The sequence below is a fragment of the Mirounga leonina genome, unplaced genomic scaffold (genome assembly GCF_011800145.1).
Source record: "Mirounga leonina isolate KUSES-001 unplaced genomic scaffold, KU_Mleo_1.0 Mir_93, whole genome shotgun sequence".
In the NCBI taxonomy this organism is placed as follows: Eukaryota; Metazoa; Chordata; class Mammalia; order Carnivora; family Phocidae; genus Mirounga; species Mirounga leonina.
The window spans coordinates 48,407,074-48,424,799 of record NW_023270854.1 but is presented as its reverse complement, the minus strand read 5'-3'; the positions used below and the strand labels follow the sequence as shown (position 1 = coordinate 48,424,799).

Genomic DNA, 17,726 nt, shown 5'->3' with positions numbered 1-17,726 from the left:
GAATTATATATAGATGAGAACAATTAACATTAAGTTTTATTTACCAGAGTGTAGAATTAGCTCTAATTGTGTTCAGATCTTAAGGATACATGTGATCATACCAAAAGATGGGGAAAAACATTTGCCAAATCCAACTCCCTTTCATGATAAAAACACTAAATAAAGTAGTAACAGAAAGGAACTTCTTCAGCCCGGTAAAGGGCGTCTATGAAAACCCACAGCTAACATCATACCCAGTTGGTGAGAGACTAAATGCTTTTCCCTTAAGAACAGGAGCAAAATAAAAATGTCTGCCCCCACTTTTATTCAACATTGTTCTAGAGGGTCTAGCCAGGACAATTAGGCAAGAAAAAGAAATAAAAGGAGGAAGTAAGAGAAAAGAAGGAGTTAAACCATCTTCGTTCACAGGTGACATGATCTTGTATATAGAAAAACCTAAGGAATTCACAAAAAACTATTAGAACTAATAAGTGAGCAGCAAAGTTGCAGGATACAAGATCAATGTAGAAAAGTCAACTGTATTTTTGTAGACTAGCAATGAGCAGTTTGAAAATGAAATTAAGAAAACAGTTTCATTTATAGTAGCATCACAAAAAAATATACTTAAGAATCAGTTTAGCCCAAGAAGTTCAAGACTTGGGGAGCCTGGGTGGCTCAGTTAGTAGAACATGTGACTCTTGATCTTTTGGTGGTGAGTTCAAGCCCCATATTGGATATAGAGACTTTTTTTTTTTTTTTTTTAAGATTTTATTTATTTGAGAGAGAGCAAGAGCCAGGTGAGGGGCAGAGGGAGAAGCAGACTCCCTGCTGAGCAGGGAGCCTGATATGGAGCTCAATCCCGGGACTCTGGGATCATGATCGAGCCTTAAGGCAGATGCTTCACCAGCTGAGCCACCCAGGTGCCCCTGTAGAGATTATTTAAAAAAAAAAAGTACAAGACTTGTACACTGCAAACTACAAAACATTGTTGAAGGAAATTGAGGAAGACCTAAATAAATGGAAAGACATCTCATGTTTATGGATCAGAAGATCTGATATTGTTCAGATGGTGTTTTTAGTATCCTAGGGTTGCCATAACAAATTGCCACAGACTGGGTGGCTTAAACAACAGCACTTTATTCTTTCACAGTTTTGGAAGGCTATAAGTCCAAAGTCAAGGTGTTGGTGAGATTGGTTCCTTGTGGAGGCTCTGAGGGAGAATCTGTTCTATGCTTCTCCTAACTTCTGCTGGTTGTTGGTGATCCTTGGTGTTCCTTGGCTTACAGATGCATCAGTCATTTCTCTGCCTCTGTCTTCACATGACCTTCTCCTCTGTGACTCTGTGTGTCCCGATGTCTTCACATGACCTCCTTTTTTTTTTTCTGGGTACAGATTTTATTTTCAAATGCATTCAAATCAGTCTGTGATTGGTCATTCTCAGCCGGTTGTAGAAAATCATTTGAGACTGAGAGCCACATAAACAATCCCCTAACTCCACTATTTTGTTTTGGTCAAGTCAATATTTGTAACTTAACCATCCATGAGGAAAGAACCCTGAGAAAACATAGAAAGAAGTTAATTGAGCTCATGGGAATTCTAAAATCTTTTACATAGAAAATGACCAAAGCTGATTTCATATGACCTTCTTATAAGGACACCACTCATTGGATTTAGGGTCCATCCTAATCCAGCATGACTTCCTTTTAACTTGATTACATCTGCAAAGACCCTGTTTCTAAATATGGTCACATTCAGAGGTATTGGGGATTAGGATTTCAACATATCTTTTTGGAGGACATAATTCAGCATATAACATGGCAGTTTTCCCCAAACTAATCAAATTTAATGCAATCCATATCAAAACCCTAGTGCCTTTTTTTACAGAAATTGGCAACGTAATTCTATAGTTCATGTGGAAATTCATGTGACCCAGAATAGCCAAAACAGTTTTAAAAAGAAAAAAAAAAATTGGAGGACTCACACTTCCTAATTTCAGAATTTACGATAAAGCTACAGTATCAAGACAGTATATTACTGACATAAGATGGGCATGTATATTGATGGGACAGGGTTGAGAGTTTGAGAATTTGCATTTAAGGTCATTTGGTTTTTGACGAGGGTCCAACACAGTTCAATGGGGAAAGAACAGTCTTTTTAATAAATGATGCTGACAATACATACAGGCATACCTTGCAGATATTGTAGGTTCGATTCCAGACCACTGTAATAAGGCAAGTCAGATGAAGTTTTGGTTTCCCAGTGTGTATAAAAGTTATGTTTACACAATACTGTAGTCTGTTAAATGTGCAATTATACTTTAAATACTTTATTGCTAAAACATGCTAACTATAATCTGAGCTTTCTGCGAGTTGTAATCTTTTGTTGCTCACATTAGTGTTGATGGCTGCTGGCTGATCAGGGTGGTGGTTGCTGAAGCTTGGGGTGGCTGTGGCAATTTCTCCCCCCCCCCTTTTTAAGAGTATTTATTTATTTATTTATTTATTTATTTATTTATTTATTTGTCAGAGAGAGAGAGAGAGAGAACACACAAGCAGGGGGAGCAGCAGGCAGAGGGAGAAGCAGGCTGGCTCCCCACCGAGCAAGGAGCCCGATATGGTGCGGGACTCGATCACAGGACCCTGGTATCATGACCTGAGCTGAAGGCAGATGCTTAACTGACTGAGCCACCCAGGCGTCCCTTTGGCGATTTAAGACAGAAATTAGAATGCAACTTTGCTGCATTGATTGACTCTTCCTTTCATGAATGGTTTCTCTGTGGCATGCAATGCTATTTGATAACATTTTACCCAGAGTAGACCTTCTTTCACAATTGGAATTAGTCTTTTCAAAATCTGCCTCTGCTCTAGCAACCAAATTTATGTAATTTCTAAATCCTTTGTTGTCATTTCAACAATCTCCATAGCATCTTCACCAGGAGTAGATTCCTTCTCAAGAAGCCACTTTCCTTGCTCATCTATAAGAAACAACTCCTCATCCATTCAGGTTTGATCATGAGTTTGCAGCATTGCAGTTACATCTTTATGCTCCATTCAAACCTGGTTCTCTTGCTGTTTCCAGCACATCTGCAATGACTTCCTCCACTGAAATCCTCAACCCCTCAAAGTCATCTGTGAGGGTTCGAATCAACTTCCTCCAAACTCCTGATACTATTGCTATTTTGACCTCTTCCCATGAATCATGAATGTTCTTAATGCCATCTAGAATGGCAAATCCTTTCCCAAAGGTTTTCAGTTTGCTGAATTCCATTGGAAGAATCACTATCTATGGTAGATATAGCCTTACAAAAATGTATTTTTACCTTATTTATTTATTTATTTACATGTTTTTTAAAGATTTTATTTATTTATCTGACAGAGAGAGAGCACAAGCAGGGGGAGAGGCAGAGGGAGAAGCAGGCTCCCCGCTGAGCAGAGAGCCTGATGTGGGGCTCAGTCCGAGGACCCTGGGACCCCGACCTTAGCCAAAGGCAGTCACTTAACCAACTGAGCCACCCAGTCACCCCTATTTATTTATTTTTAAAGATTTATTTATTTTAGAGAGGGAGAGAGTGTAGGGCGAGGGGACACAGGGGCAGAGGGAGAGAGGGAATCCAAATAGACTCCCTGTGACGGGGTGCCTGACTTAGGGCTCGATCTTACCACCCTGAAATCATGACCTGAGCTGAAATCAAGAGTCGGACACTTAACCAACTGAGCCACCCAGATGCTCCCAAAAATGTATTTTTAAATTAAAAGATTTGAAAGTCAAAATTATTCCTTGATCCATGGGCTGCGGAATGGATGTTGTATTAGGCACGAAAACAGCGGTTGTCTCATTGTACATCTCCATCAGAGCTCTTGGGTGACCATATGCACTGTCAATGCAATAATATTTCTAAAGGAATTTTTTTTCCTGAGCAGTAGGTTTCATCAGTGGGCTTAAAATACTCAATCAGCCATGTTGTGAACAGATACGCAGTCATCCAGGCTTTGTTGTTCCCTTTATAGAGCATAGGCAGAGTAGATTTAGCAGAGCCCTAGGATTTTCAGAATGGTCAGTGACATTGGCTTCAACTTAAAGTCACCAGCTGCAGTAGCCCCTAACAAGACAGTCCGCCTGTTCTTAAAAGCTTTGAAGCTGGGCATTGACTCCCCTCTAGCTGTGAAAAGTCTGGATAGCGTCTTCTTCCAATAGAAGGCTGTTTGTCTATATTAAAACACTGTTGTTTAGTGTAGCCACCTTCATTAATGATCTTAACCAAGATCTTCTGGATCACTTGCTGCAGCTTCTATGCAGTACCTGCAGCTTCACCTTGCATTTTGATGTCATGGAGACGGCTTCTTTCCTTAAACCTCATGAACTAACCTCTGCTAGCTCCAGACTTTTTTTCTGTAACTTCCTCATCTCAGCCTTTACAGAATTGAAGAGAATCAGGGCTTTGCTCAGGATTAGGCTTCAGCTTAAGGGAATGTTATGGCTGGTTTATTTTCTATCCAGATCACTCAAACTTTCTCCATCTCAGGAATAAGACTTTCACTTTCTTATCATTCATGTTTTCACTGGAGTAACACTTTTAATTTCCTTCAAGACCTTTTCCTTTGCATTTACAATTTGGCTAACTGGTAAAAGGGGCCTAGTTTTCAGCCTATATAAGCTTTTGACATGCCTTCCTCACTAGGTGAATTATTTCTAGCTTTTGATTTGAAGTGAGAGATGTGTGACTCTTCCTTTCACCTGAACACTTAGAGGCCATTGTAGGGTAATTAATTGGCCTAATTTCAATATTGTTGCGTCTCAGGGAATAGGGAGGCTGGAGGAGAGGGAGAAAGATGGTAACGATGGCAAACTTCTGGTCTTTGCAGCAGTCCAAACACACACATTTATAGATTAAGTTCTCTGTCTTACATGGGTGTGGCTCCCCACGTCAATTGCAGTAATAATATCAAAGATCATTGATCACAACAAAAAACAAACAAAAACAAAGATCACTGATCACAGATCATCATAACAAATATAATGTTTGAAAACTGTGAGAATTACCGAAATGTGATAGAGAGATAGGAAGTGAGCAAATGCTGTTGGAAAAATGGCATCAATAGCATTGCTCACCACAGGGTTGCCACAAACCTTCAATTTGTAAAAACGCTATATCTATGCAGCGCAATAAAATGAGGTATACTCATATGAACGTCTAATCATTATGTTGTACACCTTAAACTAATCTAATGTTGTATGTCAGTTATACCTCTAATAAATAAATAAATAAAGCTGCAATGAAAAGAAAATGGTGCTGAGTCAGCTAGTTATCAACATGCAAAGAATAAAATTGGACCCCAGCTATACACCATATAGAAATACGAAGTAAAAGGGACGCCTGGGTGGCTCAGTCGGTTGAGCGTCTGCCTTTGGCTCGGGTCATGATCCCAGGGTCCTGGCATTGAGTCCCACATTGGGCTCCCTGCTCCGCGGGGAGCCTGCTTCTCCCTCTGCCTCTGCCTCTCTCTCTCTCTCTCTCTGTCTCTCATGAATAAATAAATAAAATCTTTAAAAAAAAAAAAAGAAATATATATGAAGTAAAAAATGGACCACAGACCTAAATGTAAGAGCTAAAACTATAAAACTCTTAGAACAAAACATAAGTATAAATCTGTGTGACTTTAGATTAGACAGTGGTTTCTTACATGTGACCCCCAAAGCAGGAGAGCCAAAGAAAAAGTGAATAAATTGGACATCATCAAATTTAAAAATTTTGTGTTTTGAAGGAAACAAGTGAAAAGACAGTGATGGAGTAGGAGAAAATATTTGCAAATCTTATGTCTGATTTGGGACTTGTATCTAGAATATATAAAGAACTCTTATAATTCAACAATAAAAGACAACTAACCCATTTAAAAAATGGACAAAATATTTGAATAGACATTTTTCTAAAGAAAATACAGAGATGACCAATAAGTGCATTGTGCTAGTTTGCTAAGGCTGCTATAATAAAATACTACAGATTGAGTGGCTTAAACAACAGAAATTATTTCAACAATAAAAGACAACCAACCCATTTAAAAAATGGACAAAATATTTGAATAGACATTTTTTCCAAAGAAAATATAAAGATGACCAATAAGTGCATTGTGCTAGTTTGCTAAGGCTGCTATAATAAAATACTACAGATTGAGTGGCTTAAACAACAGAAATTAGTTTTCTTACCATTCTGGAGGCTAGAAATTCAAGTTCAAAGTTCCCTCGGGGTTGGTTTCTGTTGAGACTACTTCCTGCCTTGTAGTTGGTTGCCTTCTCACTATGTCCTCACATGATCTTTTCTCTGTGCATGCTGAGAGAAAGAGAGACATCTCCCACGTCTGTTCCTCTTCTTATGAAGACATCAATCCTGGTGGATAAGTGCCCCACCTTTAGGACTTCATTTCCTTAAAGGCCCTAACTCCAAGTACAGTCACAGTATGAGTTAGGAGTTAACACCCATGAAAATATGCCTCATGTTATTAGTTACTAGGGAAATGTAATTTAAAATCACAGTGAGATACCACTTCACATACTAGAATGGCTAAAATAAAAGAGTATATAATTAAAGTATTGGTGAGGGTGTGGAGAAATTAGAACCAAATCCTCATACATTGATAGTAGGAATGTGAAGTGGTCTTGATGCTTTGGAAAACAGTTTGGTAGGTCCTCAAAATGTTAAATATAGAGTTAGCATATGACCCAGCGGGTCCACTCTTAGGTTTATACTCAAGAGAATTGAAAACATGTGTCCGCACAAAAACCTATGCTTGAATGTTTGTCAAAGCATTATTCATAACAGCCAAAATGTGGAAACAACCCACATGTCCATCAACTGATGAATGGATAAACAAAATATGATGTGTCCATATAATGGAATATTATTCAGCCATAAAAAGGAATGGCATACTGATATATGCTGCAGCATAGATAAATCTTGAAATATTATGCTCAGTGAGGGACACCTGGGTGGCTCAGTCAGTAAAGCGTCTGCCTTTGGCTCAGGTCATGATCCCAGTGGGATCGAGACCCACATCAGGCTCCCGGCTCACTGGGGAGCCTGCTTCTCCCTCTGCCTGTTGCTCCCCTCTGCTTGTTCTCTATCTCTCTCTTTAGTAAATAAATAAACTCTTAAAAAAAAGAAAAAAGAAAAGAAATACTATGCTCAGTGAAAGAAGCCAGTCACAAAAGGTCATGTATTATGTGATTTATGTAAAATATCCAGAATAGGTAAATATGTAGACACAAAGTATATTACTAGTTGTTAAGAGCTGGGCTGTGAGGGGTAAATGTGGATCGACAACTAATCGTTTTGGAGTATCTTTTTGTGGTGATGAAAATGAAATTTGATAGTACTTGGATGTATAAGGCTGTGTATATACTAAAACCACCGAGTTCAACACTTCAAATGAGTGAATTGTATGGTATATGAATTATATCTCAAAGCTGTTAATAGAAAGAGAAGGAAATAATCTTAAATTTACACAACTTAAGTTCAGATTAGCATGTAAACATTTAGGTTTACTTTTTACTGACATTTTGTGTTACCTTGTTTGGAAATGTTAAGATAAATTGGGATTATTACTTGCCAAATTCTTTCTTGGTCAAAATTCTTTCTCGGGCAGTAGTGTCAACAGTAACATGACATTTGAATTCTATAAAATAATCTTTTTTGTGCTCTTTTTTCAACAAAAATGTAATAAGTCCTTGTCCTATATTAGCCCTGTGATTAGTGCTAGGATTACAAAGACAATTAGGATACGGTCCTCTGCTTTGAAGGGGTGTCGCTTTTAGTTTGGATAGACAAAACCAGAAATAACTGCATTAAAATGGTGTAAGTAATTATGGTAGATGAGTATTCAGGGTATTCTGAAGGTGCAAAAGAAGAGTGGTAATTTCAACGAGGCAAATTCAGAGGAAGCTTCAGAGAGATAATTACCTATGGAGTGAGTTTAAAAGACGGACTGCGTTTTCATCGAGAGGGCAGCACTGGACGCAGAGGTAGCTAGCACCTTGAGGGAGTGCTGCCGTGCCCCAGCGCTGTCATAGGTCTCATCAGTTTTGGAGTATTAGGAGCAAGGTAAAAAGCACTGTGATTGTAAGGCTGGAAGGAAATGTTTGCATATCTGATTTTTATTCTTAACTGGTCAGAGACACTTCTTTCTCTTTGTGGTTGCTTTAGAAAGAAAAGTTTGCTTACATGGTTATAAGAACTTAGTAACAAGTTTTTATATGTTATGACCTCTCAGAGTCTTTTATATGCTGATGACCATTTGAATTAAGGGGGGGGGGGAGTATGTTATGTTGTAAAAGCTTGTTTGGGGAACCTTTTTTTCTATGGAGTGACATATAGGACTGGGAGAAATGTTGTGTTATATATTGTGGTACATCTGTTTGATAGAATATTAAGTAGTCAATAAAATGGTAGTTATGAAGATGGTAGCAACATAGAAAAATGCTTGTGTGTAGCAAAGAAGAAATCAGAATCCAGATTTGTTTTGAGGCAATGATTATAATCATGTGAAATACCCATGTGTGACAAGTTAAAACTAGATACTATTTTTATCCGAGATCCGAGATCTAGGGCAATTTGGCTCTATCAGAATTGTAAACAAATATATACTGTGATTAGGTAGCTTTTTAAGAATCACTAATGAGGGGCGCCTGGGTGGCTCAGTTGGTTAAGCAACTGCCTTCGGCTCAGGTCATGATCCTGGAGTCCCAGGATCGAGTCCCGCATCGGGCTCCCTGCTCGGCAGGGAGTCTGCTTCTCCCTCTGAGCCTCCTCCCTCTCATGCTCTCTGTCTCTCATTCTCTCTGTCTCAAATAAATAAATAAAAAATCTTAAAAAAAAAAAAAGAATCACTAATGAAATTACTGACCTCATGTGCACTAAGATGTTCATGCAGAGATGTTCTTTATAATACTGTTTGTCATAGTGCCAAAATTTGAAAATACTTTAAATGACAGTAGGAGAATGGCTAACTGCATTAGTGTATAACCTTGCAATGGACTACTGTAGCCATTGAACTGAAATAAGTAGCTCTATGCCTGTCACACTGAAAAAGAGATCAAGTGTGTGTGTGTGTGTGTGTGTGTATATATATATATATATATATATAAAATCTCCTGTTTATGAAAAAGGAAACAACTCTCTGTCTACCTTATAAATATTAACGCACTAATAGAAGATTTCAAGGATGCATAATGGGGTATTTTTGTCCCAATTTCATTAGATTTTGTTGTTAACTGAAGTATAGTTGACGCCACAATGAATATTAACAGTGTGGTTAGTAGTGGGATAGGAAATAGTGATCCAGTTGTGTTTGTGTGAAATAGAAATTTCACTTTATATGTTTCTGAAATGTTTTAATATTTAACAATGAGTGTATTTTATAATAATTTTTAAAACATGCAAGAGAAAACTAGACAGAAGTATATCATATTAGTGTGGTGATTACAGATAAGTCTTTTCTTAAATTCCCATAATACAATTATAAAAAGAAATATGTATCCTTCAGGATATCATTGCAAAGTATTGCTTTACTCTGTTGATGTGTTACAAGACTTTTTCCCCTTCAGTGTTTAGCTAAGAATGTTGTATTAAAATTAAGTAAACTTACCTAAATTTTGAGTTTTGGCTTGATTTTTAGGTGGACCTTCAATCCTGCTGTTCTCACTAAAGCAAACATTGTCCGAAGTGGTGATGCTGCTCAGGGTGCAGAAGGAGGTACCTCACAGTTTCAAGTGGGTGATCTTGTACAAGTTTGTTATGATCTGGAAAGAATCAAACTTCTACAGAGAGGACATGGAGAATGGGCTGAAGCTATGCTCCCAGTAAGTATATCTAAAATAGTTTCATACCAGGAATAATAAAATAGTTTTAGACTAGGAATTATATTATGCTCATGTAGTTTTAAAAAATACTTTTAATTTTGGAAACTAAATTAGAATAATCCTTTGAGAATTGTACTCTTCATTGGCAGCTAGGCATACTTAATGCCTTTTATTTTCTAATTTATTCCAGTGAAATTAGCCCAGGAAGGTCCAAATATGGCTACAGGTAATACTTTTTGAAAGAGTTGTTAGTAGAGGGGCGCCTGGGTGGCTCAGTTGTTGAGCGTCTGCCTTCGGCTCAGGTCATGATCCCAGGGTCCTGGGATCGAGCCCCGCATCGGGCTCCCTGCTCAGTGGGAAGCCTGCTTCTCCCTCTCCCACTCCCCCTGCTTGTGTTCCCTCTCTCACTGTGTCTCTCTCTGTCAAATAAATAAATAAAATCTTTAAAAAAAAAGAGTTGTTAGTAGAGAATGTCATGAAGGTGGAAGGCAACAGAGACTTTCCTGATACTTAACCCCAGAGTGAGAGAAATGTGCTCATCTAGTTACTAGCCATGCTGGACCATTGCTGCTTTTCTCACTTGGGGGCCTGCCTCTCTAAAACTTAAGAGTGTGAAAGAACAACTCTGAATGTGTGCCTTCTGAGGTGGCTTTGCTCCCAAAGAGTTACGGTTTAGTTTTTAATTTGTTCATTTAATATATTTTTCACCAAATGTTCAGCAACAACAGAAAAGTTTGTTTGTTCTGCCCTCTTTGCATCCATCCTCTTTCTCCATCTATACATGGCTCTTTCCTTCTGTCCCTTCCTTCTGTACTACCCGTTCTGTCCTCCCTTCCCCCCCATACTGTCCTGCTGCCCCCCATGCTTTCTTGCCCTATATTCCATTTCCTTCCTCTTCTCTTCCTTGCTATGTCCTCCTGTTTAGCCCTCCACTTTGCTACCCCTGCTCCTGTCTTCATCCAGTCACCTAACTTGTCCTCTCCTGTTCCCCCCAGTACCATCCCATTCAGTGCCTCCTTCCTCTACCAAGTACCTCCCCTCCCATCCCTCTTCATGTCTCATCCCTCCACCGCCCCCCTTGCTGTGTTGTCTAGTGCCTGTCCTGGCTAGCACCTCCTCTTCCTGTCTAGTGCCATCTCCTGTCTCATCTGGCCCTCTGTCCCCTCCCTTCCTTCATGTTGTGCTGTCCCTCCATCAGTCCATCCTTCCTTCCTGCTTTAATCCTTCTGCAGATATTGTAGCACAAACAATGTGCCTACTAGGCTTCAAGGATATAATAGTGAACGAAACATAAATCAATTGTTATGGTGCTTTCATTCGAAGACATTTCACAGTTTGCAGATGCTGCTGACATTTTTTATTGCTTTAGTTAGATAGTGACTAAGTGATAGTTGTGTATGTTTTGTAGGAGCTGTATTTTAGAATCTTTATTTTTGTCCAAAAAATTAAGTTGTATATGATCTCTCTTTGTTTTGTTTGCTTTTGATATTAAAGTTAGTTAAAAAAATGTATTGATTGTCTTTAAGGCTCACTGTAGTGTGGTGTTACTTAAATGTAATTTTTTGACATGCTTTTATAGGACTATGTATACTATTTTAAGATTTTTTAGCGTCAATATGTTTTTGTTTTTCCCCTTAGCGATGACACCTTATATGTAGCAGCTTATGTCTTTGGAGTGCCCAACTATTCTAAGCACTGTGCTAAATGATGAATATATACGTACGCGCACACACATGTACGTGTATACGCACATAGATATATCCACAGACTTTATTTGTCCTAGGAATATTATAAGCAGGTGGTGGTATGACATCCTTATTTTATTTTATTTATTTATTTTTAGATTTTATTTATTTATTTGAGAGAGAGAGAATGAGAGCGAGAGTGAGAGAGAGCACAAGTGGGGGAGGGTCAGAGGGAGAAGCAGACTCCCCGCTGAGCAGGGAGCCCGATGCAGGACTCGATCCCGGGACTCCAGGATCATGACCTGAGCTGAAGGCAGTCGCTTAACCAACTGAGCCACCCAGGCGCCCCTTATTTTAAAGATGAGGAAATCAGAGCTAAGATTCTGAACTGGAGTTTGAACCTAAATCTGTTTACTTCAAAGCCTAAGTTCTCTTTCTCCCATAGTAAGCTGCTATATAAGCAAAACCTGTAGATTATATCTAGAGGGGAATTCTGGGATTCCAGTGGTGGTGGTGTAGGATTTTAATCTTCCCAAATCATCTCGATAAAAATAGTCAACAACTAGATGAGCATAACCAAAAAAAAAAGAAAAGCCACAAACATCTATATCAAAACCAGGTTACAGAGTAACCTATTGAACCCTAAAATATGAATTAGTAGTGAGAAAATACTGATAGCTACCAGGTCTACATCTGTCTTTCTGGCAGCAGAGAGAATTAATGGGCATCGGATGGACCTGAGAACAGGGGAACTCCAACATAGTTAACAAGTATTCATTGGCTAGTCTAGTAGATTAATGTGGAAACAATAGCTAACCCTGGGAGGGCTCTTGCAGACTCCATTTTGGGGTGAGGGTAATAGGTCCACGCTAAAGGTTGAAGGAGTTGGAGCAGCCTGGGTCTGTAAACTCTCAAAACTAACCAGCCATAGCTCCCTTCCTGGGCAGAGCCCTCCTATTAAGGAAAAAGTGCTGGGAATAGAAGCCACATTGATTACGATAGAGACAGTAGGTGCATAGGAAAGATAAAAGTTGGAAGGGGATCATAATCGGAACCCCATACATAGTTATTGAAAAATGACAAGGAATAACATAGCTTCTCTATAGACAAATGAAAGTACACTAGAAAGATATGCACAGAAAACTAAAATCTAATGATTCAGAATGAGCCAACAAATTAAAATGATAAAAGATGAAAGAAGAAAATGGATCATAATTAGAAATGAGGTAATAGAACTTAGGAAAGAATTGAAAAGGAGGATAATTTCTGAAAAGAAGAGTAAGCTTGATGCAACACAGATCAAATAAATATGACAGATAATGCCTTAAGAGAAACAGAAGGTAAAAAGAAGAAAAAATTTTAAAATAAAAAATAAAAAGTATTTCAGGAAAGTGACAAAGATAGAGTATGTAATAGACATGTATTAGGAGTCCTTGCAAAAAAGGAAAAACAAAAACCAAAGCATGGAATATAACAACTGCTAAAATTTATAATTCCAGACAAAATGTCCCCAAATTAAACGATTTAAAGCTAAATATTAAAAGGACATATTGCATACCTGGGAAAATTGAGACCACCAAACACTGAGCATAACCTGGTAAAATAACAAAATCTTCAAGAAAAGGAAAAAAATTCTTTGGGTATCTAGGGGAAAAGGTCAAGTTTTACTTATAAAGGAAAGAAAATCTGATCTCAATGCTTTATGATCTCAGTGAAATAACATTTAATAACATTTAACTGACTTTCAAGTATAAAGGCTACAAATTGCTGTGAACATGTAAGAATTCAGAGAATCTTGTTCCCATTAGCCTTTTCTGATTAATCTATTAGAAAATGGGTCTCAGACAACCAAGGTGACTGGAGAGATACCAACTGAAGGGCTGATAGTGGACATTAAATATGTATTTGTTGAACTAAGATTAAAGGATAGTTAAAGGAAGGGGTAGAATATGTAATGGTTATATGCTCTATCATCACAGATAAAGTACAACTGTCAAAAAATGGGATGGGAATGGAGGGAGCATATGGAAAGTTTAGTAAGCTGTTTGCCTTTTAATTATTAACTGGAATGGAATACTATTATTTTAAATCAAAATATGAGGGAGAAAGAAGGTAAGGGTAAGAACATGAGTGACTCATTTCAGCGTTGTACATACTGGGGAACCAGTTGACTCACACACTCTGGCGCTTTTTTTTAAAGAGGGAATTAGGTTTTGTATATATAAATTATATATTAGTATTATTGTAAATATAACTATTAGGACGATGCAGAGTTTATGTGAAAAAAGCAAACAATGGAGGGATTAACCATTAAGTTAAAAAAACAGGTTTCATATCTAAAAAAGGAATGTGGTATAGGGGACAAAGGTAGAAGGGAGACGTCTTTGAATATGTCTTGTTTTATAGATTTGATTTGAAACCACATATATATTTTATACAATTATAAAGCAAAATTAAATTCCTAAAAGTGGAAAATAAAATGAACAAACCTAAATGTGTATCTTCTTGGCATAACCATACAGAGAGAAAAGTACAAGTGATTTTTAAACATAGTAATTTGTCTTTGTATCTTTTTAGGAAGAATATACCCTAAAGAACTGCATGTAAAAAGCAATATTTTAACAGTTTTCAACAGTTTTCAGAGATCTTGTTGTTTGTGGTAGTGTTAATGTTATTATCCTGAGATTGTTGTGTGATATCACAAGAAACCAAATGAGTACTTACATGGTAATTCTGATTCTGTTATCCCCAGTGACCTTGAGAACCAGAATGATCAGGGTGGGAAACAGATATGGATGTAACATAAAAGGCTGAGTAAAAACCCTGTAGTCTTGAATTTGCATTGGAAGAGGGTTTTTACTTATGATTTATTTTATCTTCAAGACAAAACACCCTCCTAGCACTATTTCCTAGCTCTGTCCATGAAAAGACTTAGAAACAATAATTCTAGTACCAAACTTGTGCCCAGATTATAGTCTTGAAATAGCCATTCTCTCTGTAAGGAACCAGTCTTTGGAGAAATGGCTAATTCTAGCTCTTGTCAGGAAGTGAACAAGATGAGCCTCATAACAGATGGTAAGGAAGCTATCAGAGGTTTCTAGGTCATGTTAAAAGGATCCAGCAGCCAACTTGGAGTGTTTCTTATCAAATACAGAGACAGATGAACTATTTAAATTATACCAATTAGCAAAGTTCAGATTGTAAGAAACTTCATAGGGCAAATAACCCTGTTTCTTCAACAAATAACTGGCAAAGAAAAATACATGTATAGACTTTATTTGGAACTTGATTTAAGCAGACTGAAAAATTTTATCATTTATGAGGCAATTTGAAATTTGAACACTGGTATTTTATGATATTACAGAGTTAATTGATAATTTGGGGAGGGTTGTTAGTAGTATTGTAGTTTTGTTTTTTAAAAAAAGTTTACATGATTAATAATACGGGAGGAGAAAATAGGTAGGGGAAAACAAGATTGGCCATGAGCTGAAAATTGTTAAAAAATAGTTGATGGGTACATGGGAATTCAAAATACTGTTGTCTACTTTTGTATGTTTGAGACTTTCCATAATTAAACAGTTAAGGGGGAAAAATACAAAGAATGCAGCCTCATAGAGTTTGAGATGATGGAAAATTCCAAGAGAAAATGTCTAATTAGAAGTTAAAATTGATGTGTGTTAGAGGGCAGGGAGAGGGATAAATAGGGCGAGAGAAGTATATTTCAGAGTTTTGGAAATAAGGTGATAATTGTCAAAGTGGATTAAGCTTTTAAGGAAGAAGAGAAAAAAACAAAGGAATAAAATTTGGGGGAGAATGGATTTAGGGATCTGAAAAAGGACAAGGAGCCAGTGAGTGGAGAAAGAGAAGGAACAGGCAGGAAGGTTAGACTGTCATCCAGAAATTAAGGGAATAGTTTCAAGTAGTTGGGGTCAAATGTTGTGGAGAAGGCAAAAGATAAAACACTGAAGGGCAGTCTACTCTGTTAGGAAGTAGTCAGGTATTATTACTATTCTTCACCAATTTTCTAGTGGTGTAATTTGCTATTCTGTTGTGCTTAAGAGAATGGGTTTTGGACTGGTGTTTGAAATGGGCCTAATAATAGTGCTTTACTTTCAGGGTTATGTGTATTAGGTGAGTTAATTTGTATAAAGCTCTTAGAACAGTATCTGCCATATGGTAAGAGTTGCTGCTGATTGTGTTCTGAACCCAATTGCCCTTCTTTTTCTATATATATATATATATATATATATATATATATATATATATATATATTTTTTTTTTTTTTTTTTTTAGGTTTATTTATTTATTTTAGAGAGAGAGTGCATGGGGAGGAGGGGCAGAGGGTAAAAGAGAATCTCAGGCAGACTCCCCACTGAGCACAGCCCCAGGTGGGGCTCCATCCCCCAACCCCAAGTTCATGACCTGAGTCGAAATCAAGTTGGATGCTTAACCAATTGAGCTACCCAGGCGTCCCCTTTTCCCATATATTTAATAAGCATGTTGTTTCTACATACTTCTATCTTGGAATGAATACTGATTCCTTTTTTGGTTTAAATATAGTTTATTTTAGAAATCAGATTTTATTTTTTTAGGCCAGATTGATGAATTTTGGACTTTTTGATTTATAAATTCTCAAGATGTAAGATAGGATTATGGGGTTAAAAGGTTGGATATCAAAAAGCAAAATTTTATGAATTCTTATGAATGATAGACTGTCATGATTTATTTTTGATTTTATATTCTTGTGGAAGTATTGTAGTTTTGTTTATTAAAATTTTTTTTTTTTTTTCATTTTTTTAGTGGACAGCAAAGCAAGGTTTATTGAACAATAGTGCAAAGCTCCTGAAGAGGGAGGGGACCTGAGACAGTTGCCCTAATAAAATGTTTTTTTAAAGATATTCTTTAAAGTTTGTAACTAACAACCCACTTGAATATGTTGTCCTTTAACAGTTTTTTCATTAGGAACAAAAGAAAATTAGTACTTTAAACATGTGAGAACTAATGATTGACTTTTTGTTTTATGGTATGTACTTTAGACTTGGGAACATGAACTTTTTTTTTTTTTTTGAAAGACTTTAGGTAAAGTTGGCCGAGTACAACAGATTTATTCAGACAGTGATTTAAAGGTGGAAGTTTGCGGAACATCTTGGACGTATAATCCAGCAGCAGTTTCCAAGGTGGCGTCTGCAGGATCGGCCATTAGCAATGCATCTGGTGGTATGTTTGTATTATTGTGTCTTTAAAAGTAATATGGTTTACATTAGAACCTTTGCTAATTCCTCGATTCTCTTGTACAGCTAATGTTGTATGTGTTCATAGTTTTCTCCCAGATCACATGACCTCATTTGAATGTTGACTGACTTCTATACTTTCTCTAAAGGTTTTTTTATTTTTGTTCTAACTGAGGTACACCCTGGAAAATTTCCTTAAATAGGTGCTTTTTCTTGGGTATTATATCAAGGGCTTTTCCACATCATCTGAGAAAACTGAAATTCGTCATTGTATTCTTTAGTCTGAACTTTTGTTTTCTGCCAAGAAACATCACTTTCTTAGCCTACTTTATTCTCTTTTTATTTTCAACATTGTTGCTAGCAGATGGCTTTCTTCCTGGATATTTTTACATATCAGCCATATTTTTTCTATTTATTTTATTTTTATCTTTTTTAAAGATTTTATTTATTTATTTATTTGTCAGAGAGAGAGAGAGCACAAGCAGGGGGAGTGGCAGGCAGAGGGAGAAGCAGGCTTCCTGGTGAGCAAGGAGCCGGATGCAGGACTCGATCCCAGGACCCTGGGATCATGACCTCAGCTGAAGGCAGATGCTTAACTGACTGAGACACCCAGGTGTCCTCTTACTATTTAATAAGGGTTATTATACATGTAGAAATGTGTAATAATAAGTGGAAAATCATTTTGAAATGTGAGTAAGTAGAAAATTAGTAGGAAATCATTTTGAAATGTGAATAAGCTGGATGCTTGGGTAGACTCATGCCAAGTCTTTCCTTCCTTGTGCTCCAGCTTTGTATACATAGCCTCAATTCATTCTAGAACAAATTGCAAGTTATTATGTATTGTCATTCAGAAAAGAAGGTAGAACCATAACTAAATTTTAAGAAAGTAAAGGAAAACATTGGGTGACCTCCACAGTTTTATTTTATACTGCTTTCTACTTCCTCTGCTGCTTTCTCTTCTTTCCTGATGTAATTTGCTAAT

The 17,726-nt window shown here is 37.2% G+C and overlaps 1 protein-coding gene across 2 annotated transcripts in view; it reads left to right on the top strand.

The window, feature by feature from the left end:
- The window catches only part of MIB1 (mindbomb E3 ubiquitin protein ligase 1), a 127,700-nt gene that overhangs the window by 37,831 nt on the left and 72,143 nt on the right, over positions 1-17,726 (top strand). For both annotated transcript variants that reach the window (XM_034995994.1, XM_034995993.1), the window contains exons 7-8: positions 9,645-9,828; positions 16,586-16,730. In XM_034995994.1, coding sequence (XP_034851885.1) covers positions 9,645-9,828; positions 16,586-16,730 — 329 coding nt within the window. The remainder of the gene's footprint in view (positions 1-9,644; positions 9,829-16,585; positions 16,731-17,726) is intronic.